General features: G+C 32.9%; 1 protein-coding gene across 13 annotated transcripts in view; it reads right to left on the bottom strand.

Moving 5' to 3' along the window:
* Positions 1-24,154, bottom strand: part of LOC145263754 (serine/threonine-protein kinase tousled-like 2) — a 618,843-nt gene that overhangs the window by 263,785 nt on the left and 330,904 nt on the right. For all 13 annotated transcript variants that reach the window (XM_080120782.1, XM_080120784.1, XM_080120786.1 and 10 more), the window contains one exon: positions 3,883-4,029. In XM_080120782.1, the coding sequence (XP_079976908.1) occupies positions 3,883-4,029 (147 nt within the window). The remainder of the gene's footprint in view (positions 1-3,882; positions 4,030-24,154) is intronic.

Below are 24,154 nucleotides of genomic sequence, written 5' to 3'. Positions count from 1 at the left end.
ATAGCGAAAATATTACTGCTAGAGTTTTGAACTCCATATCTGAAACACTTGACTCTCTGAATCTTAAGACTCCCCAGAAATTTAGAAAGCAGTCGCCCCAAATCTGGAAAGCAGTCAGACTCATCCAAAATCTGGAAAATGGTCAGCATCAGACTACTGAAGCAACAAGTTTTTCCTGGCCAATTCCACAGTCCTAATTACTAGTCACACCACCGAAATTCTGTTTCACAAAGCTATCTTTTAAGGAAGACACAATCTCGCCAATCATTCAAAGAAACACAATTGAATGATGACTAACAACTTCAGAAGTTTCCACCACAACTAAGATAAAAAAAAAAAACATTTTTTAAAACAGATGGCAGCTAAATATTGAAACCTATCCAATCGAATCATGACAAGAAAAAGTTGAATAAGAAACATGTGATTCAATGTATTATTTGCCCAATCAAAATATACGTTAAAATTAAAGAATTAACAAGTGAAGCATGCATGCCCCTCCCCATGAGTGCACAGTGAACGAGGCATAAAAAAAAAAAAAATAACTAAATTCAGCATTACCCCCTCCTCTCATTTAGCCCCAAAAGTCCTCAGGGGACATCAAATCCTGGTGAAAATGAACAAACGGTGCAGTTTTAAGCCTTAACATATGTAAATTTGAGTTCTGCACCATGCAAAAAAAGAAATTACTAAGTTCATCATTTGCGCTATCCCCCTCCCCCATTTAGCTCCAAAATTCCCCAAGGCCTTAACATATTTAAATTTGAGTTCAGCACCATGCAAAACTGCTAAATAGACATACACAAAAAATTTAGGACAAATATGGTAAAATAGTCCCAAAAATAGAGTGCTTTTATTAGCCCTGAAAGAGGCCCTGGGGCACACCCAAGAATTATTGCGAAGCATAGACAAACAAAATTACATAGAAATTAGTTACCACTTTTCAGAAAGTTTTTAAAAATCCAAGGCATCAATTTTTTTTTAATAAGCAAAAAAGTGTCAATTTTAGCCATTTTAACCCGAAAGGCACCCCTAGGGGATCAATCGGAGTCTTCCAGGAAAATCCGTTCTGTTACTTTTTTTACTCATATTATGTTTAATGTTTGTGCAAAATTTCAAAAAATTCCAAGGCGTAGTTATTGAGAAAAGTGTGGACAGATGGACGGATAAGGGTGAATTTACAGGTCCACCCTCCTTTTGTCAGAAGATCAAAAAGATCAGAAAATGTATCATTAGTTAATGACTCTGCAATCAGTATGTTCTAATCAGACTTCCTATTTGTTATTATTATTATTATTATTATTATTATTATTATTATTATTATTATTGTTATTATTACTATTATTATTATTATTATTATTATTACTATTATTATTATTATTATTATTATTGTTATTATTATTATTATTGTTATTATTACTATTATTATTATTATTATTACTATTATTGTTATTATTGTTATTATTGTTATTATTATTATTGTTATTATTATTATTATTATTGTTATTAATCTTATTATTATTGTTATTATTATTATTATTATTGTTATTGTTATTATTATTATTATTATTATTATTACTATTATTATTATTATTATTATTATTACTATTATTATTATTATTATTATTATTACTATTTACAAACAAAACTAGTCAGTATTTTTGCTCAGTGCTTATCAACATTATCCCAATTGAACAAACATCCTAAGTTAGAGTACTGTTGCCACATTTGGGGAAAAGCTGTTTAGAGTACCTTTCCTGCCTTGACAGAGTAGAAAACCATCTTCGAAATCTAGTGGGAAAAAACCTTTACACCTCCCTATTTTCTCTTTCTCACAGAAGAGACGTTGTGAGTCTACTTCTGCTCTATCTTTACTTTTATCATAGGTGCTTGACCGGGCTTCAATCTATGCTCCTCCCTGAAACATTTGCAACAGATACTCATCTAGATGCAACAACTGTCAACAATTTCTCTCACTCTTTATTTGTGCATAAAACTGAACAAAACTTCCATGAGAAAAAATTTTTTTGAAGAAAACTCATCTGTGGAACACAATAGCACAGAACTGCTTCCCCGCTGACTATAACATGGTGGTTTTTTAAGTCTAATATAAAGTTCTCATTGAGCTGTCCTCTTATATAATTAAATCCTACCTAAGTTTCACCAATACTAAGCATCAAGGTGTTGTCTCACTGTCTACATGACACTCGTTAACTGTTATCCTAGAATGACCTCCGGCTCCTGATAAGTTGTGATTCCCCCAAGTAATAAAAAAAGAGAAAAAAGTCATTTTTTTAAATCAAGATAAATATACGATTGCACATAGTTTTTCGAGTAAGTATAAATACTACTTGCCTTTATTTGTGAGCCAATCAATTTACAACATATGGCTTTGCTAATTGTTATTTTCAAATCAGAAATCATCAAAAGAAAGTAAAGTCTATCAATTAGTGTTCAAAGAAATGGATAAATTATAAGATACAATTAGTAAAGTATGTTCAGACACAACAACTGGAACTTTTCTTTAATGAAATAAAGATTTATTACTGGTTTTTATAAGCAGATAAAGTGGGGACTTGATTATTAAATTACAAATGGCCGCCATAGATAAAAAAAAAAAAGAAAAGTTTTTTGTAGTAGGAAAACTTTTACAATTGTCTTTATACATGCATACATCATAAGAGTTGAATTATATTATGCAGTGGTACCTTAGGGCATGAGCTTAACTCATTTGATGATTACATTATTGATATTTACTAACGATTGTCAGTTTGCTCTTGTGTTACAGACCTTTAAGAGTGGAGGGCTAAAAACGATTATTGAATAAGTTTGGAGTGTTCAAGGTTAATGATTTTACAGATATCTGTGATTGGGGGGGTATTTGTTTTTCCTGCTATAACAGTTAGAAGTCAAAATCTAATATAAACATAAAAAAAGTCTTTTAATGAGCATAATCTTGGATTCTTTGGATTACTGTTCTCACCTTGAGTGTTATTTTCACAACGTTTCGACCAATATAACCTCCTATTTTCTTTAGGTATATCTTACCTAACTCAGGATTTTTATGTTAAACTCTGAAATCTGCACAGAATTTTGAACATAATCTTTCATTTAATCCATGGGAGTAGCATGCTCTCATTTAGTCAACCATGACAGAATAAAAATCCTAAGTAATTCACAATTTTATTTTTGAGTATCGCCCATACTAGGATTGAATCTTAAACCTGCAGAGGAGTGTAGCTTACTATCCATTACGCCATGAGTCATGAAAATAAAACTCAAGATGAGAACAATATTATATATCATTTTATTTTTATTTTTTTTAATCCTTCGAGACGAGACTTCATAATTTGTGTCTTGATTTTTTTTTTTTTTTTACAAACTGTTATTCTCATCGTCATAGTTGTTGTTGTTGTTGTTTAACCACATTTCAGCCAACTTATCCTCAGGAATTCTTCAGGTGGTAAACCGTAAAGAGATAGGAATGCTGAGTCTCATAACTTGTATCCCCAGTAATTACTCTCTTCCATATTTTTTGTTGTCTCACCGTGTTCTTGGCCAACTAACCCTCTAGCCTGGGTAGGATTGAAATCGCTATCTTCAGAAAATGCTCACCTGGAATCGTAGAGACTCAACACCTCTACCAACTCTGTCATGGGCACCTGAAGAAGGCCAGAGGATGAGTTGGATGAAATGTGATGAAACAACGACTATGAAAACGAGAATAACAGTCCGCAACAAATGAATGGACAAAATGAGAACAGTAGTTCAAAGAATCCAAATAACAAGATCAATCCTCATCTCAAAATTAAGAAACAAAGAAAATAATGATGCATCATCGTTATAAGGTAAGACTGATAAGTATTACAAAAATCAGTTACTTACATCATCATCTTTTAATTCTATAGATCCAGTACTCAAATTCGAGTTGTTCTCTGAATGTGATACCTGCAAATTGTGTTGCGTGTGTTGTTGTACTGGTGTTCCTTGTGGTTGTGGTTGTGATTGGCCATGTTGGTTCAGAGGCTGAAACTAAACAAAAAGAAAAACAAAACAGTAAATTAATAAATCAGATATAATACAACAATCAAAATACCTTTTCTTTTTTTAGAAACTTATGTGGAATAAGGACTGTGCTATCGTCATGATTTTCTGTGCAGTTTACGTAAAATGCTGGAAAGTGCCGAACAAAAGTTTTTGTGACTTTTTTTTTCCTGCAAACGCTGGCCGATTTTTTTTAATGAAAAATATATTATTTCTATTATTATGAAGATAATTCAATGAAAAATTAATTGAAAAATGAAAACAATATTCTTTTTTTTTTTAATTTTATTTATTTATTGCAATCCGGAGGTATCTGGCATCTATTCAGATACTGAACTAATACATACAAGGCGTGCTTGAATCAATTCCCACTTTATTTATACCTGTTGTGTTCATTTATTTATGACTGAATGAATGAGTTCAACCAGGTCATAAAGGGTTAAACATATATCCTTTTTGGCTTTAATTTTGCAAAATCCAATTCAGGCGCAAATTCTCATTCTCTGCTTTATTGAATTAAAAGTACTTGTATAGTAAACAATTTGTATTCTTTCATTAATAATTTTAAGCTCTATACTAAAAGAGATAATACAAAAAAATCGATTTTTTCTATTCAAAATTAAGATTACAAATCTTTCCTTAAAATGAGATATTTTACTAAGTTGAGTCACTGTCAGTAAGATTAAAAAGCCAACTTCCTATGCATTATATAAGTACACCTTTTTAGTATGTTCAGTCATATCTATGCAATCAAAGTCTCAAGGTTAACTAATGTGCATATTATTTTGCAAAAGGACATCTCATTAATCATTTTTTTTTTCTTTCTTATCTGATGATTGCTTCCATTTTACTTATTACCCACAATTCAATTTAACCTTATTTTCTGTTGTTTAATATTTTGGATGTAAAAAAAAAAAAGAAAAGTTTTTCTGGTCGTTTTTGTGCAATTTACTTCTGAGGATTGTTATTATTGATGCCCTCAATTTTTCTGGGCAATGCAAGACACGGCTCCTATTAGTTTAATATAAAATCAAACAGTTATTTCAAATGTTTACCTTTCAAAAAAAAAAAATAAATAATAATTTAAACAAAGAAAACTATGCTGGAATTTCTGCAGGGATTGTTTACTTGGTTTTTCAGTTTTGTGTTTTACTTCAAACTATGATTAAAAAAAAAATTGCTAGAAAGTGTAATTACGACGCAAAATTCCAGTTCAGATGGTAAGGAAGAATGATGATGAAAGGCAAAAGACAAAAAATGATAAATAAATAAAAGCAAAGTTTGTGCATTTTTAGGATGATGAATTATGGAGAGTTAACAAATTATTTTGACCTGACATTCACTACTCATATTAGTTGCATTAATGAATGATTTTTGCTTCGATCAATAATCTTATGATCTTTAGTCAAATACAAAACATCATATCTTCACTAATAGACAATGAACAGTTGATTAAAAAGAAGGAAACAACAGGAAAGAAAAAAAAAATACAAAGATTTTCTGAGTTTGCAAACCTTCCCATAATGCAATGCGTAAGTGAGCATCAAAAGTTATCTTAATGTTATTAATATGTTTCAGATGTTTTTTTTTTTTCTCTCTCATCTTACTTGATGCCATTTTTCAATAACGTTTTGCCAGTTATATTCTTCAGCTTTCTTCAGACACCCTCTTTCATAATCGGTAAACTTCTATGAATTTCAAACTTAACTCTTTAAAGACTGCAGGGCTGTGGAACTCTCTTTCTGCTCACAGTTTTCCTACCTACAGCCTTGGTCTTTTCAAGACTAAAGTCAATAGGCATCTCCTGTCTTTCGTTCTTGTTAGCTCGAGTGGCTTTGTGCATTGTCTCGAGTGATTTCCATTCAAAAAAAAAAAAAAAATTCTACTGGAGGTTAGTTTCTCTAATGCCATGTTCCACTGTTTTTTGATTATCTGTTCATTTTTCTGAAAATGCTTTATCTGGGATTGAACACACAATCGCTTGGTAGAATTATATTTAGAAAATTTCTTGCCCAACTTCTGTATCCACTTAGCCATGTGCCAGTTAACTGATATTAAATTAAAAAGACATGGAACAAGAACAGTCTACCTTAATGAAAAATAAAGATAATTTACAAAGAAAATTTTAAAAAAGAGGGGAAAAAAGAGACTAAAATGGAATTGATTGCTTTTTTTTTTTTTTTTTTTTTTGCACATCATATGGAATGAATAAGGCCTTAAAAATATTTTCCAGACAATTTTATATCAAATTGTCAGATAGATTTGCCTTTATATGTGTATGTGTGCGTTAATATAATAAATAATTATTCTATATATTTCAGACCAATTCTTTTAAATTCAGATGGAACTTTATATAACAACTCCCTTTTAAATATTCATTTTTATCTTAACACACACGCAAGTTTATAGACATGAGGCCAATGGTGTATAGTCACTATGTTTTGTTGTTCCCATGTTTACAAACTTACATTTGCACAAGCTGTATCACAGATATTAAAGACTGTCTTCTACAATCGCCATTTTTCAATCAAATCAATTGATTGCTTGCTCTAGTTGGGGACTCATTGCAGTGCACCAGGAGGAAGCGTCACGTGCCTTCCTGCAGTGACTTAATCCACAATACATTATCACCTACATTGCACTGTAGAGAACCTACTGTTAATTTATAAAATTATTTTCTTGAATTAGAATTAAAAATTTTAAATGCAAAGTGTGATTCTTTAATTGTGCTCTAAACAGAAACATTCATTTCAAACGTGCTCCTGGCATATCAAAGAACCTAGTTGATTTTATATATTTGGCTTTTCGGTTTGTGTGGTAATAAAACTTTTCAAATGCACTTGTGATGTTAGGCTGTGTAAGGTGTTAACTTTCATCAAAATCGTCTGTTCCTTCTTTCATCGGATTATTTCAATTATTGATATTTATCAAAGAGACATTCCGATACAAAACCTATCTAAGAACACTGATAGGCACATAAAGTATCTGTATGTGAAATTTCATAAAAATCGGTCCAGCCATTTTCGAGTTTATAGGGAACAAATTCTCTCTCTCTCTCTCACACACACACACACACACACACACACACACACAAAATTCCTTTTAGTAGAGATATTGACAGATTAAAGTTGTATGATACTGTGATTTAATGTCAGTTTCGAAGCAAAGAAAATTAACATGAGTAGAAAATTCAAAACATATTTGTACAAATTCAGGCAGTAAACAAAAAACTGCCGTCCTCAGAGATTGCTATCACATGGAAACTTTACATCATCAAAGCAAAACTTAATAGAAAGTCTTCAAACATCGATGAAAACACTTAAGAAAAAAAAGATGGTGAAATGAAAATGGACACATTTCAAAAAAGGAAACACAGATTCGAATGTTCAGAAAAATATTTGTTTGCACATCAAAACGGCTTATTGGGGTAGACTCTTAAAAGTCAATACAAGACTCAGGATAAATGAGAAAAGATATAAAAAAAAATGAACTCTTATATTTGGCATTCAACAACAGATTCTATTTTCCATTCAGTAGAGTTTTGCTATGAAATTTAATTCTTGGTCTTATTATAGAACTAATTCTATTATTTTTAATAATTTAATTTAATATTTTGATATTATTTAATTCTTGGTCCTATAGAACTAATTTTATTATTTTTAACAATTTAACTTAATATTTAATATTTTAACATTATTTAATTCTTGGTCTTATTATAGAACTAATTCTATTATTTTTAATAATTTAATTTAATATTTTAATATTATTTAATTCTTGGTCCTATAGAATTAATTCTATTATTTCTAACAATTTAACTTAATATTTAATATTTTAATATTTAATACTTGGTCTTATAATAGAACTAATTCTATTATTTTTAATAATTTAATTTAATATTTTAATATTATTTACTTCTTGTTCCTATAGAACTAATTCTATTATTGGAACAATTTAACTTAATATTTTAATATTATTTAATTATTGGTCTTATTATAGAACTAATTCTATTATTTTTAATAATTTAATATTTTAATATTATAATATTATTTAATTCTTGGTCTTATTATAGAACTAATTCTATTATTAATATTTAATATTTTAATATTATTTAATTCTTGGTCTCATTATAGAACTAATTGTATTTTTAATTAGTGATTTTAAAAGTTATATAAAAAAAATCCCTTGGATGCCATCCACTAGAATCGAATCAAAAACATTTAACTCTCCAGCGATATTTGCTATCATCTAACCTAAGGACACATGCATATCAAAACCTTACAAATTAACACAGTTGAATGTATAAATGTATATTTGTGCATGCATAGAGGAAACATTAAGTTGACTTATGTCTGTCAAGTTCCAATTTTTACCTATTAGAATCTCTTTTTTTTTTTTTTTTTCGGCTAAAAACTAAATCAAATTTGTTCCTCATGTCCAAATACCCCATATATCAAGTCTGTAGATCAAAGACTGAGAAAGTAGTTTGGTAACGACCGTTTGAATACACACAAGGTCACATTTATAAATCTAAATGTGTGTGTATGCGTGAGAGAGAGAGAGAGAGAGAGAGAGAGAGAGAGAGAGAGAGAGAGAGAGAGAGAGAGAGAGAGAGAGAGAGAGAGAGCCTTGGCTAGTTTAAATATTAAAACCATAAACACTTCAGCTAAATGGCTTTACCTGGTGCTAAAATTCTTACATATAAATATTTATGGTAAGAATGAGAAGTTACAGTATGATCCGTGACTGTTTCATCAGAGAGAATGGAGCAATAACATAGAATCTAAGAGAATCATTGACTGGTTCTCCTCCTTCTCCTCAAATAATAAATTTTGTTCATTTCCATAACCAAATCCCCAGATATGCTATCAAAGTAAGCAAAAATCAATTAATGATGCAACTATTGAAGAGGTTGACGTACATTGCCACAGAAAAAAGATAAAAACAATAACGCTCATTCAATCTAGCAATGAAAATACTGTTTCCGACCGACAAACACTTTCTCAGAAATACGTGTATGTGCACACATAATATTAAGGATATTTCAAACTTAACAGTGACAGATTTACAAAAACACAATCCCCCCCCCAATAGGAGTCAACACTTATCAAGGCCCAGAGGCCACTCGAGGATAAGGGTTATTGCGTGCACAGTAATCAATGGAATAATATCGTAGTAATCGTTAGTAATGGAGATTTGATCAATTGGATTCCTTATGGGGGCGGTTTATCAGGAATTTGTTTATGTTAGACTTGAAGACATCCAAGTTGTAGTCAGGTGGGAAGCAGGCAAATGGAAGACAGTTCCACAGGCGTGCAGTTCTAAGAAAGAAGCTTTGTTCATGGAATCTACGTTTTGATTTAGGCACAGATAAAGAGTGGGGAAAATTATTGACAGTGGTCTCAGCTAGACGGGTGTTTTTCGTGAAAGATTGGCGGCAGGGGGGTACCAACACTTGCCATGGAAATAACGATAAAACAAAGACAGGCTCGCAGACTGAAAGACAATGCTTTTTATAGAGATGGCTTGATACATTTAAAATAATCTAGGCCCATTCTATCTGCAGATAAAAAAAAATGCTATTTCAAATACAACTCTTATTAAAAAGCAAAAGCTCTTAGTTATGTGTGCAAACACTATATATATTTATATAAGTTTTATGCTATAACTATATATTATTGAATCATGCAAAACATTGCTTTCTTAATGGTGGATAGTTAAGGTATCAGATTATATATGATAATGTGTATATTCATGTGCGTATTGAAGATTACCTTTTATGGTTGATATGTTCACAAGAAAAAGCACATAATAAAACCCGAAACAATATTTAGCTGTTAACATTTCGAGAGCTATTTTAAGTTACTAAGGTAAATAAAGTGATGCTGATTTGGTGGCATCATGAAATGGAACGTGCATTTTTTTTTTTTTTTAAATAATAAATAAGTTTTATTTCCTTGTCTTTTTTTTTTTTTTTTTAAATTCTTTAAAAACTGAATTAATTACTTTCTCTGTGATTTTGTGGTTAAACTTTTTAATGACTGCACATAAAAATAAAACAAGGTTATGTTCTTAAAAGTTGTTTTTACCAGGATTGCAGAATTGGAGGTTTTGTAAATGATTTGGAATCGTAAGAAGTAAAAGAGTCAGATATGTTTTTTGTTGAACATCCTAACTTAATTCTCAGATCAACATTGGGTAGATGCAAACAGTTTTTAAAAACAGCAAAAGGTTGCTGCTATTATTTAACTCATTTCACAACTGCAATTCTGTCACTAACTAGCCTGGAAATTCTAAGAGAAGGGAAAATAAAGCCATTCGAAGGACAACAAAAATTATATAAAACACACATTAAAACCATCAGGTTTTATAGATATGATAAACATGGTCCATCTGTTTTGTAATACAAGTATCTATTGGATTGGCTCGTTAAATCATGTGATGCAGAAGTGATTTGAAGTAAGATCTGTGGCAATTTAAATGTTAGTAAAAAACACAATAATGTAAGGTTCTGCTGTATAAAATAATAAAATACCAATGCCAGCAGCATTCATCCTGGACAGGTTTAACCAGCTCCTCCAGAGGAGGATGTTTCATGGGAATATTAAGTTTACAAGTGGCCCCCAGTCACATGTGTATCCCAGTTAAGGGAGATGCCAACATTGGGTTTTGCAATTCTTGCAGGGAGATATCAACGTTTGTTTACATACAGCACCTGGTATTCCCAAATAGTAATCCACCTTATACTAACTCTGATGATCTAACAAGAACCGGTGTGTCAAACTGATTATGCTGTATATAGAGGGGTGCTTTAGAATCTTTGCTTTCCCTCTGAAGTTAGCTTTAAACAATTGTTAGCTTAGAGAAATGGACACCCATAGATTAAACAAAATAAATTTTACATGAAAATGGTAGGTATCTCTTTCTTCCTGTATGAAGGTTTGTGAGAATAATTAGAAGACAATGACTTTAGCTTTCATGAGAAAGAGAGTGAAATAAAAAGTATGTAATTTTTGGAATATGATATTTTCGTTTCGTCATGCAGATTTTTTGTTTACTTTTATCTATTATATAAATCTCACCTGTCTGTTTAAATGTATGTATGTATGTATGTATGTCTGCCTAAAACTTTTGACAGAGGCGACATATTTTCACGAGATCGGTATCGTTTTGAAGCTCGACCCTTCAGACAACAAATATCGAAAAATTGGCTAAAAACATTAATTCCTTCACCCTCAACTGAGCCCTTTTCTACAAGGAAGGGTTGTTTTTTGCTGTCGATATTTTCGAACGTCATCCCCTCTTTTCGATTGACTATCCTTAATTTAAACCTTCATCACTTCCGGTTTGGCAATGGCAAAGACATCACATTTTTCTTTTTGTTTTTTTTTTTTCCGCACATTCTTTTCCTTCTTCATGATACGAGTTCGAGCCTGCCTGCCTGCCTACTACCACTTTTTTTTTTTTTTTTTTTTTAGCTCAACACACACCTCCAAACACCCGGGCAACACTGGGCACCCAGGCTAGTTTATTAATATAAGAAGAATTTTAGACAAAAACTAAATATTTTTTAATTGGCCCAACATAGATTTTTCAGGTCCCAAATTACCTCTTAAGAAGAATTTTTTTTTTATTTTTTGCTTTTTTACGTACTTGGTGTCAATGCTGAATTAGTGAAAAACTAATAAAACCTTTTTGAAAATAAATTTAGTTCAGGATACAATATAAAAAATATATCTGAAAATAGATTATTTATTTATTTTTTTAATCGTGGCTGTTGCAGAAAAATGCACCAGTTTGGCATTTTGTATTGGAAAATAGACACAATCAAGCAGGATTAGAAATCTAAACATGTATAAAACATGTTCAGAACTGCTTTTATGCAACCTATTATCACGTCTCGGTTGCAACTATTGTTAGAAAGTACTTGCGTATTTGTAAAGGACGATAGGAACGGGAACGGATACTCTTAAATGTGTGCATTCAATTTGTATGTTTAGCATCGAAAATGTTAATTCAAACTCAAGTGTGGCATACTTAACGACGGACAAAGCTGCTTGTAGGGAAGCTTGGACAGAACTAAAATAAGGTACATTTATTCAATCGGCATATTTAGCAATGAAAAAAAAAAAAATTTTTTTTAAACGGCATACACCCCAGATGGGTTTAACTAGCTTCTCCCCCAAAAAGAACGATGTATCCAGGGAATAGCAAATTCACAAGCAGTCCCCAGTTTCATGTATAGCCAAGTGAAAGGAAATGACAACATTGTTTTTGAAATACTTGCAGTGAGGTGTCAATGTGCTACTACATACAGCGCCTGGTATTCCCAAATGGTTACCCATCTGAAACTAGGCTCAACGTTTTTTTAACTTTGGTGATCGAACGAAAATCGGCATGTCAACATGATTGTGTCGTATTGCCAACGAAAATATTTCAAACTGAAATGTGACAGACTGATGAAGAGAGGCCTTTTAGAGATGTGCAGACGTATTTAAGGAGAAAAAGAGAACGTGAGAAAAACAAAATGAAAAAGAAAAAAACATGAGCAAAACAAAAAAAAGAGAAGAAAGAAGAAAAATATAAAAGTCTATTATAATTTCTGATCATAAAGTTTCTCCTTCAAAGTAAATATTTACAAATAGAGGAGGGGGGGGTCACTTTTCTAAAAGATGAAATAACAAGATAAATTTTGATATGCTTGAGAAGTAACAATATAACAATACTGACGAAATGTGTGTCTATGCATCCTTTCCATTGGATCACTATTGAACTTGAGTAACAGGTAATAAGGAAGGGCGAATGTGACAAGACAGGTTGTAATGAATAAGGATAGAGAGCGAGGAATGTATTCAACAAAATAATCTTATAATCTGGAGTTTGTGAATCAAATCCCTGGACATCTTTTATATCATACTCCAAGATAAATTGTACTAAACAATATCCAAGAAGAAACTGGTGATGTGTAGATTGTTTGAATGTAAAGAAATTTCATTTTCAGAAAAAATATGGCTTATCTTTCCTATGCTTGACTTGTTTGTGAAATCCAACATTTTCTCCAGTCATTTTTTGAGTCTAGAACAATTACTTTAGTAGTGAAATCAATTTCACTATAGTAGAAGCATTAGTATAACGAGAAATTTGAAAATCTGTTCAGAAACAAGATAACACGATGCAGGATTTTTTCAAATAAATTTTTTTTTTAATCCAAATTTTCGGCTCCTTGAGTGTTCCTCAGGGTGATACAGACAATTTTTTTTTAATTTTTTATTTCCATTGTCAAGATCTTACAGCATAGTCGAAGATCACTGATTTCTTTCAATCTTATTGAAAAAAAAAAAAAAAACCCAACTGATTTTTAATGTTTGAATTCAGAGCAAGACATGCTGGTATGCATGTACAAATATTGAGATCAATTTTACAACAGTAATAAAGATTTTTTTTTTTAATTACTTTAGTAATCTTATGCATGTGTAAAACCAATTTTCTCACAGTTAATTGTCTGGTACAACTTTTAATCTAGACAAAATCACAGTAGGAAATGCATGGCTTTGTGTCTAGCATTCAATCAATTTGTTTACACTGCATCTGCTAGGAGTAATCTCCCTTTATTTCATTGAAATCTAAACCTAGTTATAATTTTCCGGCAAATTCAAGTAACAGCCACGATGTTAAATGTAAACACCAGTTTATTCTCATCAAAGATGAAGTTAATGATTTTAGCAAGACCTGGTAGATGCATAATTAGTGGGTTTCGGGTTTGCCATGAATTATTAACCCAGCATGTCTTACTGCCCTACAAATATGACACATATAATTTCTTTTAAAAATCTATATATAATAGTACTGCCTACTGTATAATTACTTTGAACAGAGGATAAAATTCATCTATGTCATGGTTGCGGCATTCAACCTGAGTTGGTTGAACTGGCTCTTTCCAACAAGTTCACAACAACCCAAACACTGACTGACCGACCAGGCATAGCAATCCAAGGCTGCTTCTGTTATAAGTGTTAGCCATTTCCAGTTCCAGCGACAAACCCCATAAAAGTGAGAGTCCAGAATCAGTTCGGCACCCTGCTTCTTTGTCCTGAGCCAGATTTTGAGTTGGCCACTGCAACGTTTATTTGAGCCTGGAAATTCTTCTATATTAATCAACTTTTCTCAGAAAGTTGTTAGAGCCCTCTTATAAATTTTTGAGAAATTTGCTATCATACTTGATTCACTGTCTCTAAGGTTTGGTTTCGATCTCAGCTCAAGTAATTTATTGCCAAAAGGGCAATGTAACTCTTTGTGTGAACTGCTATGCACCTTATCATAATGTGTAAATTTTATCTTGAATATATAACCTCTTGATTTCTAAAATATATCACATGTACCCATTGTCCTATTTATAGGACAGTAAATATTTCGTTTTCTAAATAAAATAAAATAACTTTTACCTTCCAAGTTGTATACTCTAACCCATTTTTAGTCATTATACACAGTTTCAACTTGATAATAAAAAATTTAGATACTCTGAGACTTAATATGTTATAATAAAATCTGAAGGCTTAGCAAAATGATTAAACTGGAAATGCTCTAGAATCAAGGGTGCTAGAAGAAAAAAAAAAAAGAATCGTTGTTGTACTTGAGGTTAATGCAGATGAAAAATAAAGGAGGAATCCGACTAGAAGTCTCTTAAGAGAGCCTAAACCAGAACTTTTACTCAATATTGGATCATAGGAATAATACATGCCATAATCTAGAAAGTGAGAACGCCTTACTACTTCCTCTTTTTCACAGAAGAAATGTTGCGAATCAATCTGTTCTATCATTACTTTTATGATAAATACTGGACTGAGTTTCAATGTATGCCCCCCCCACTGCAAAACATTCACAACAAATACTCGTCTAACTACAACAACTATCAACAATTTCCTTTATTCTCTATCTGTGCCTAAAACTAAACAGGAATTCCATAATCAGAGTTTCTTTTCCCAGGACTGTCTGTCTTTAGAACACAATATCTGACTGATCATTTTCAAGTCTAATGTAAATAAGTTCTTATTGAGCCATCTGCTTATATAATTAAACCCTATCCAAGTTCCACCATTACTGATCATAACAGTATTGTCTCACCATCTACCTAACGCTAATTAACCCTTATACTAAATGTATACTAAATGGTCTCCGGGCCTTGATAAACAGTGACCCTCCACCCCTCCAAGTAAAAAAAAAAAAAAAAATTAGCAAAAGTTCAAATGCTTTTGGAGACATCATCTAAAAGTTCCCAAAGTTCTTACAGTGCATTATTTATACTATAAACATATTAACCATATTTTCAATTGGTTATCTTCTTAATAGATAAATAGTAAAAGTTAATGTTTACTGCCTGTCAGTGGAACACAACAGTGCATGGCTGCTTTCCAGCTGACTATAACATGACCATTTTTAAGACTAACATGAACAAGTTCCTGTTGAGCCGTTCTCTAAAATAAACAAACACATTCAAAATGCTACCATTAATGATAACCACGGATTTGTTTCACCAACCTACTAATATTTATTAACTTTTATCTCGAGTGGCCTTCAGGACTTGATAACTAGTGACGCCTTCCTGCTAATAAAAAAAAGGCCTGACAACTTTAACCTTATTTCTCTGATGCTACCAGATCAGGCTGTCTGAAAATATGGGCTTCCTGACTTAAATACACCAAACATTAATGTTCTTGTTTTTTCTTTTCTTTTACAAAACTCAATCCAAAAACAAAAACAATTTTTCTCTCTGAAAATAAATAAATAAATAAATAAAATAAAATAAGAAAGCAAACAATCTAAACACCACAAATAAATATTTGAAGATATAAAGGATTTAAAGCATAGAATTTTATTTTCCAAAATTACCGGATTCAGCATTAAATAACTAAAAAAGTGTTGACATATATTTAAAAAAAAATTTTTTTTTTTTTTTAATTGCATTTTCATCCTAAACAAGGCATAGTGCCACTTTGGTGTAGAGGGATTCTATGTAGGGAGTTAAGTAGCAAGATGTCTTTTTACATTACACTTGAACTTCTGCATGTCAATACAGTTGGGGAAGTAGGAACCTGGAAAGGAATTCCAAAGTCTAGCAGTTCTGGAGAAGGAACTATTAGAGTAGAAGTTTTTTTTGACATCTGATGATCTCTACTCTTTAGGGGTAGAACTTTGCTGCGTGTCGTGTTTTTTTTGGGGGGGGGCGGTATTTATGTCAAGGAGGTATAAAGGCTTGTTGTTTGTTGGAACATCCACCATTAAAATATTTGTAAAACAGGCAGTGATGTCTATCATTATCACAGCATGATCAGCATTCCCAAGTGGGCAATGGGAATTTGTTACACAATCCTCAGGAACTGTGGTCAGAAATAGGTTCAGAAGTGAGGCATGCTGGTCCTGACGAACTGGGAGACGGGCCGAGAATGTTACTGTCTGTGTCAAGGAATTGGATATAGAAAAGTTATGGATGATGCTACCAGTTGTGTCTGTGTAGTTAGAGAAGTCAAGCCAATTACTGTGGTGGGAATTAAAGTCACAAAATACATATATTTGGGTACTAGTGTCAAGGGAGAATGCTACATCTATACTGTCAGAGACATGATTGATTAGAGTACAGTCCTGGGTCGAGGAAGAGCGATAAAGAAAATATGTAGCTAATGCTATATTGTAAAGTTAGTCTAAAGCACAGTCGTGTGATTTTAGTTTAGATTTCCTAGTCATAGGGAGGGTGTTACAAATATAGTCCGTGCATGTGTCTGTCCTTACAATAAAGTGGAAGATACCGGACATATTAAAGTGGTTAGAGGGGATGGAGGAATGCAAGTTAGTTTAACGGTGCTAAGATATCAGGGGAATTTACTAGGAGAAATGATTCTACATCATCTAAGTTAGATCTAAGTCCATGGACATTTGTAAATGCAAGCTTCAAGGGAGGAGGCAAATCGTTGTTAGAGTGTGTGTCTGGTTTGATTATAATTTTTGATTGAGCTGTCATTTCATTTTATTCTAAATTCATTATTCTAAAAAATAGCCAGTTCTTTTGTTTTTCTCTTTGTCTTAAACATCTTCAAATAAAAACCCATCACTCAGGAAAACGGGAAAAGTCCTAATTTAAATGGTCAGATATTTTGACCCCAACAATGCTTCCTTTATCTCTTCTGTATTATACATTATTCTTAACAAGTTTAAACTTCTTAATACTTAACCCCGCCTTTGTATTTTAATAATGCATTAATTAATTAATACTGTATTTTTATTCATTTTTTTTACCAATTTCAAATCACTTTTTCTAATCCAAATAAATACAAAATAGTGAGCCTGTTTCTCATGTTAATACAAAATTACATTATCATATTTTATTGGAAGGGAGGCTTTACCTTTTTTTTCAAACTTTAGAACAAAGAAAAACTTTCTGAATTCTATATCTGTCTGGATAGAAGACAGCAGAACTTTATTTAAGTATAATACTTATCATCTCACCAGCCATGCGAGGGTGCTAATAAACCTGGCCTGACAATAGCAAATTCCCCAGTTTGCAAACTTTCCTAGAGATGGTGACATTAACGAATTCTCCAGCTTGCAAACCTATATCACCTAAGGAGTAGGTAGGCATAAAACAAAACATCAAAACAACCAAACAACCTCATTCCACTGCAGACATTCATACCATTGCCACTGTATATGACAACGCCCCCTTCACTTTCTCCTCTTTTTTTATTCTCTTCCTTTTCCTTCTTTTTCAAAAATATCCGTCGTCGTCATCATCATCATCATATTTGGTTTAATGACTGTTTTTGCATGTGCCGGACAGCGTTTAGAAATTGACTTTCAAACAAACCTATTTTTGGCTAGATCTTCATTTATCCTTTTTTACTCTCACGTCCATTGTTATCATTTTCTCCCATGTTTTTCTTGCCCTTCCTCTTTGAACTCTCATTCATATAAATTTGAAAATAACATAAGATCTTCTCCTCTTTCCTTCTTTCCCAAACTTTTGCAAAATTTGGAAATAACATTTTCTTTCACTGATTTTTGATGAAAACCAAAGATATCTCACCCGATGGGTTGATTGTACTGTTTGGTCTATCTGCTTTCTTCCTCATTTACCTCTACATATATATGCCAGTAAAATCACATCTGATGAAAGAAGCCAAATCGATTGGAATATAGAAAAAGGAGACAAAGAGAGAAACTTATATTAGAGTAGGCAATAAATATGCATAGGATTTTATCTATCAGATTTCCTCAGTCTTAAATGATGGTGAATTTTATGACAATATTCTAACGCCATCTTGGGGCACTTAGCAATACAGAAATCTTTTGAATGTTGGCTGAGGGGTGAGGGAGGGTAATGGATGCTAAGCAACCTTGTTAGGTACAGGTATTACCTTAAGGTAAAGGGGAAGTAGAAAAAAAAAAGATAGGAGGGAGGAAAGATGATTTAGAAGAGCTTAGCTTAGCCTAAGAAACTGAGGAGTAGGAGGAGGAGGGGGAGGGGGGAGTAGCAGTGCACATATTAAGTGGCTGAAATGAATACATCGCATGCATATCTTTCTTGACAATGATACTTTCTTCAATTGCAGACGTTGCCTCCAACATAAAATTGTTAATCATTTTAAACAGGAGCCAGAGTAAGTTTATTGCTGCTAGAGTCTAGAAAGGAGTTGAATATTTTAACCATTATCTCCACAACCTTGTTTTAAATCGTGCATGAACTTAAAAGGAGAGGGATTTTAGTTTTCTCCCACTGCAAGAACATAGACACCAGGATCAGAAAGTGGGATTGATAAGTCAGCGTTACCGAAGAGGGGCACTGACCTGAAAAAAGTGCCCGAGCTGTTCTGTCGGCATTCCCCAGTCAGGGCACCTTAGGTGATTCAAAGAGAGAAGGCAATGCCTGGGTGGGTGGACGTCCTAGAACTGCACAAAACTAAACTCGTATTGCAAAATCAACAAGGACCGGATCATTACAGGAATGGTCTAATCTCTGTTGATTGAGGAGGGGGGAATAAAAATCCCTTGGGTTTACTTTTGGCAGCCTGGTAACTTTCGCTTCCCTTATTTTGTCCTTTAGTTCTCATATTCTAGAAATGTTGCTTCATATAAAGAGGGAAGAACTGTTGTTTTCTAGATCAGAATCGATTCCATCTAACATTTATTGTTGGTAAATTTTTGACCTTGAAGTAATTTTTTTTTTTTAGTTCCTTACATCAAGTGGTTTTATGTCTTGTCTGGAGTGATTCCAAAAAAAAAACAAAAAAAAACTTTAATTATTTGGATTTTTCTTCATAAAAAATAATTTTAAAAAAATAATTGTTGACTTTGACCTTTAAAAACATGCTTGTGTCCTCTTTAAAATCAAAATGTAATAATTATGCCAGCATGTAAAAAAAGGAGGGGGGGTGTTAAACCGAATATGATAATGAAGATGATTATATACATAATTACAAACAAAAACATAAAACACTGTTGCTAAAGTCACTAATAAATAAAATGCTTGGATCATTAAACTGCTCCAGAAAGTATCTGATTCAATCCTTTACATGTAGAAGAATCAGATATGGCTCAAAATGGAATATTGCAGCCACATCTGAAGAAGTGCCGTTCAGCACATCCTTTCTTGCTTTGACAGTGATTAAAATTGATTTCGCAATCTAGTAGAAGACTATTTCTTCTCTTTCCTACTGCCCCTTTCTCACAGAAGAAACATTGCTAGTCTTTTTCTACTTTATCAGTACTTTTATGGTAGGTGCTCGACTGAGCTTTAATCTCTGGCTTCTCCAATAAAACCTTCTCGGCAAAACTAATCTTTCTACGAACACCACAAAGGATTCTTTTCTTTCTTTGTGTACATAAAATCCAATGGAAATATACTCTGTTCATTGATAACAGAGTTTCTTAACAGAAACTTCTCATTCTTGGAACACATTATTATGGGGATGTTTTCCTGCAGACTACAATATGGTTGTTTTCAAGTACAAATTCAATATCTCTAATATCATCCTGTGAATTAATTTAAAAAAAAAAAAAAAAAAAAAAAAGCATTCTCAATCCTTTTATAATACAGTTCTATCACCAAACTAAAAATCTTTCCAATCTTTATTGTCAAGCAGCTTTTGGCCTTGCTATGTGGTGAACCATTAGTATAAGAACTTTAAAGCATATATCATCATTTGCTAGTGGGCGTATGATGATATTCATATCATATTCTCTTAACACAGTTTTTTTTGTTTGTTTAACTTTTTAAAGATTACCACGACAAATATCACCCTACCTGAGAGCCCATGCTTCAAACTTCTCAGCTTAACATTCACAAGCAACATGAATTGGAATAAACACATTGACGGCATTGCCAAGGCTGATGCAAAGAAAGTGGGCTCCCTCTACCATGCTAGAAAATTACTCATACCAGAGTATCCTATACCATACAAAGCCACAATGCGTCCACGCATGGAATATTGTTGCCACATCGGGGCTGGTGCATCTACCACTAGTCTCTCACTCTTTAGACAAAGTTAAAAAAAAAAAGTCTAATAGATCCCTCACTATTGGCCAAGATCCAACTTCTGTCCTGTCACCACAGTGCTGCATCCCTGTGTCTGTTTTACAAGTACTTTAATGGAATGTGCTCTGATGACCTGATAACACTTGTACCCCCTCAACATACATACTTCAAATTAACCTGACAAGCAGAAAAATCCCACCCCTTCACTGTTGAGGTCCCTAAATGCTGGAAAGCCTTCTACTATATTAGTTTCTTTCCTTGGAATGCTAGACTTTGGAATTCCCTCCCTATTTCCTACTTCACTGACTGTACTAACATGCAGAAGCTAAAGTGTAATGTGAGCAGGCATCTCACGGCTCAACTACCTATAGTCTTATTATTAGGTAAGATCCTAAATAGTAGCCCTTTACATTCCATGTGACAATATTCCTTGTCTGGGGTAAAAAAGAAAATCATTTTTTTATTTTTTTATTTGGGAGTCAACACTTATCAAGGCCTGAAAGTCATTTGAGGATAGGGGTTAATGAATGTAAAATGGTATTGTAGTAATCGTTAATGGTGTAAATTGGTTGAAATTGATTATTTATCGCAACGGCTCAATAAGAACTTGTTTACATCGGATTTGAAGGCTACCATGTAGTATTCAACTGGGAAGCAGGTCAGTGAAATAATGTTCCACAGGCACGCAATTCTGGGAAAGGAGCTTTGTTCATGGAATCTGCATTTAGATTTAGGCACAGTAAGCGAGTAGAGGAAATCGTATATAGTGGTTGTAGCTAGTCGAGTGTTTTTTTTTTTTTTGTGAAAGTTTGGCAAGGGGAGAACAATATATTAGAGTTCAACATTACTAATTTGAACTGATACAATAATGGGATCCAGGGGTTGGTATGCAAATAAAATCAATAGCTCCAAAACAGTACACATTCTCAGTAGATGGCCCCTAAAAACTTATATACAACATCTTTCCGTAATAGAACTGTTCGGTGGCATGAGAAACGTTTTACTATATGCTTGCTTTCTGGTGGATTATTATATCTGAGGTTCAGTTGAGAAAGACATTAACCATACTACCTTCACCATCAAGGATGATTTGATTGCCAGAATCAAATTGGTGCTCATGTGTTTCTCAAAGGACAACTCATTCGCAAACTATGGTGACGCTCAGTGAAGGGTCTTCTAAATGAGTTGTATTTGGTAGAAGATTCTCTAATAGATGCATTTTGAATTTCAACAAAACATAGATTTTATTGACGTTTCTGAATTTTTGAGATGAGGATTAGTTATTTGTATTCATCGGACTACTGCTCTCATCTTGAGTGTGATTTTCACACCGCTTCGTTTGATGTAACGTCCGATCTTCTTCAGGTGTATCACAATTGTGAATTACTTAGGACCTCTATCCAGTCATGGCTAACGGAACAAGAGCACGCTACCCCCTTGAAGTAAATAAAGGGTTCTGCTCAAAATTCCATCCAAATTCCCGAGTTTGTCAAGATACACCTGAAGAAGGTCAGAGGTTACGTCAATTGAAACGTCGTGAAAATCACACTCAAGATGAGAACAGTAGTCCGATGAATAAATACAAATAGATTTTGTTTTTTTCCCCTCTTTCTTTAAAAAAGTCAAATTTATCCTGACCATCCTGTATAAGAACATGGAACTAAGAATGACTCCACCCCTTCAGTAATCTATGTCTATCACAATTACAAGAAATAAACAAAAATTGCATAGAAAAGAAAGGAAAAATATAATTTGCCTGTTTTACAATATATCATCCCTTTCTACGCCTGGGATGCTGCTGCAGGCTGTCTCAAAGCCAACAAAATCTCGGCCATTTCTGAAATGTTCTTTTTTTTTTCTTGTTGATTGTGATATATTACTAGTTCTGGGCATTGCTAGGAGGTCCACCTTCCCAGACTTTGCTTTCTCTCTTTGATAAGGGGGTTAGTTTTTTGTTAATCGCCTGAGATGCCTCGATCAAGGAATGTCAACTCGGCTGCCCAGGCATGTTTTGTAGACAAGAGAATGCTCTTTCTCTAGAGTGCTGGTTTTTCAATCTAATTTTCTGACTCTTGTGTCGCATCATCATTCCGCTATAGGGGAAGATAAATATAAATTATTTTTCGAGTTACTAAATACCAAAAAAAAAAAGATACATGCATTTAATAGTATTATAAGCAAATACGACAGGTCTATTATATTCAGCTGCTTAATGGATTCCGCAGAGTGTGGCAATATCCATGTTAAAATCCATGTGGCCTTTGGTAAGATTGTGTTAAACCATGTGATTACTTCAAAGAAACAAATTATAATTTGTACATGAGGTGATTACTCGTTATACCATGACAAGAAAGCATTTGACAAAAATGAATTCAATGAATCAAAAATAATTCAAATGGATTTTTCCAGGTTAGCTATGTAATAAAATCAAAAATAATTCAAATGGATTTTTCCAGGTTAGCTATGTAATATTGTTGCGCCGTTTTTTCATGGCTATCACTATGTTTATGTTCAATTCTTAGTATACATAAATTATTAATATTAAGAAATCATATAAAGTAGGTAAGTAAAATTACAAGGAGTCAGTGTAAGACCTTTCTAGATTCAAGATTTTAGGAATCAGAATCAGAATGGCACTCTGAATCGAGCTACTCTCTCCACAATCTTGTTCCGGACAAAATAAAAAATGGTGGATTGGCAATGCAGCAGTAGCAGCAGGTAGCATAACAAATGACACCCTACCTGAGAGCTTATCATCCATATTTCTTGGATTAACATTCGCAGGCAATAAAAGTTGGAACAAAGGCTATTGCAAATATGGGCTCTCTCTACTGTGCTAGAAAATTATTCACACCTGAGAGCATCTTATATCTCTATAAAACCACTATTCGCCCATGCATGGAGTATTATTGCCACATCTGAGCTGGTGCATCTACCACTAGTCTCTCCTTTTTAGACGGGGTTCAAAAGAGTCACAAATTTAATAGGTCCCACACTATCAGCCAGCTCCAACCTCTGTCCCATCATCACTAGGTTGTAATCCTGTGCCTGCTTTACAAGTACTTAATGAACTCATAGTACTTGTGCCTCACTCGATGTACACACCCAACTAACCTGAAAAGTAGCAAAATTCCACCCCTTCACTGCTCAGGTTCCTAAATACCGGAAAGCCTTCTATTCTAATAGTTTATTTCCTAAGACTATTAGACTTTGGAATTTCCTCTCCGTTTCCTGCTTCTCTAACTGTACTGACATGCAGATGTTTAGATCTAATGTGAGAAGACATCTTGCTATTCAGCTCTCCACAACCCTTTATTAAACATTATTCCAAATAGTAGGCCCTTACGTCCAATTGGCAATATGCCTTGTTTGGGGAGGAAAAAAAAAAAAAAAAAAGTAAATAAGAACGCAACAAAAGATCATTTAAAAAGTACATTTCATATTATTTAAACATGAAATTAAATAGTTTTATCTGTTTTTCTTTTAAACACAAAAAACAAAATGTAAGAAAAACCATCTATAATATAAATTTCAACTGTCTGTTTAAATGTATGTATGTGTGTCTAAAACTTTTGACAGATGCGACGAATTTTC

This window comes from Euprymna scolopes, chromosome 39, assembly GCF_053919585.1.
Source record: "Euprymna scolopes isolate OS-2025 chromosome 39, ASM5391958v1, whole genome shotgun sequence".
In the NCBI taxonomy this organism is placed as follows: Eukaryota; Metazoa; Mollusca; class Cephalopoda; order Sepiida; family Sepiolidae; genus Euprymna; species Euprymna scolopes.
Note: the sequence above shows the minus strand (reverse complement) of the source record. Positions and strands in the feature narration are given on the sequence as shown.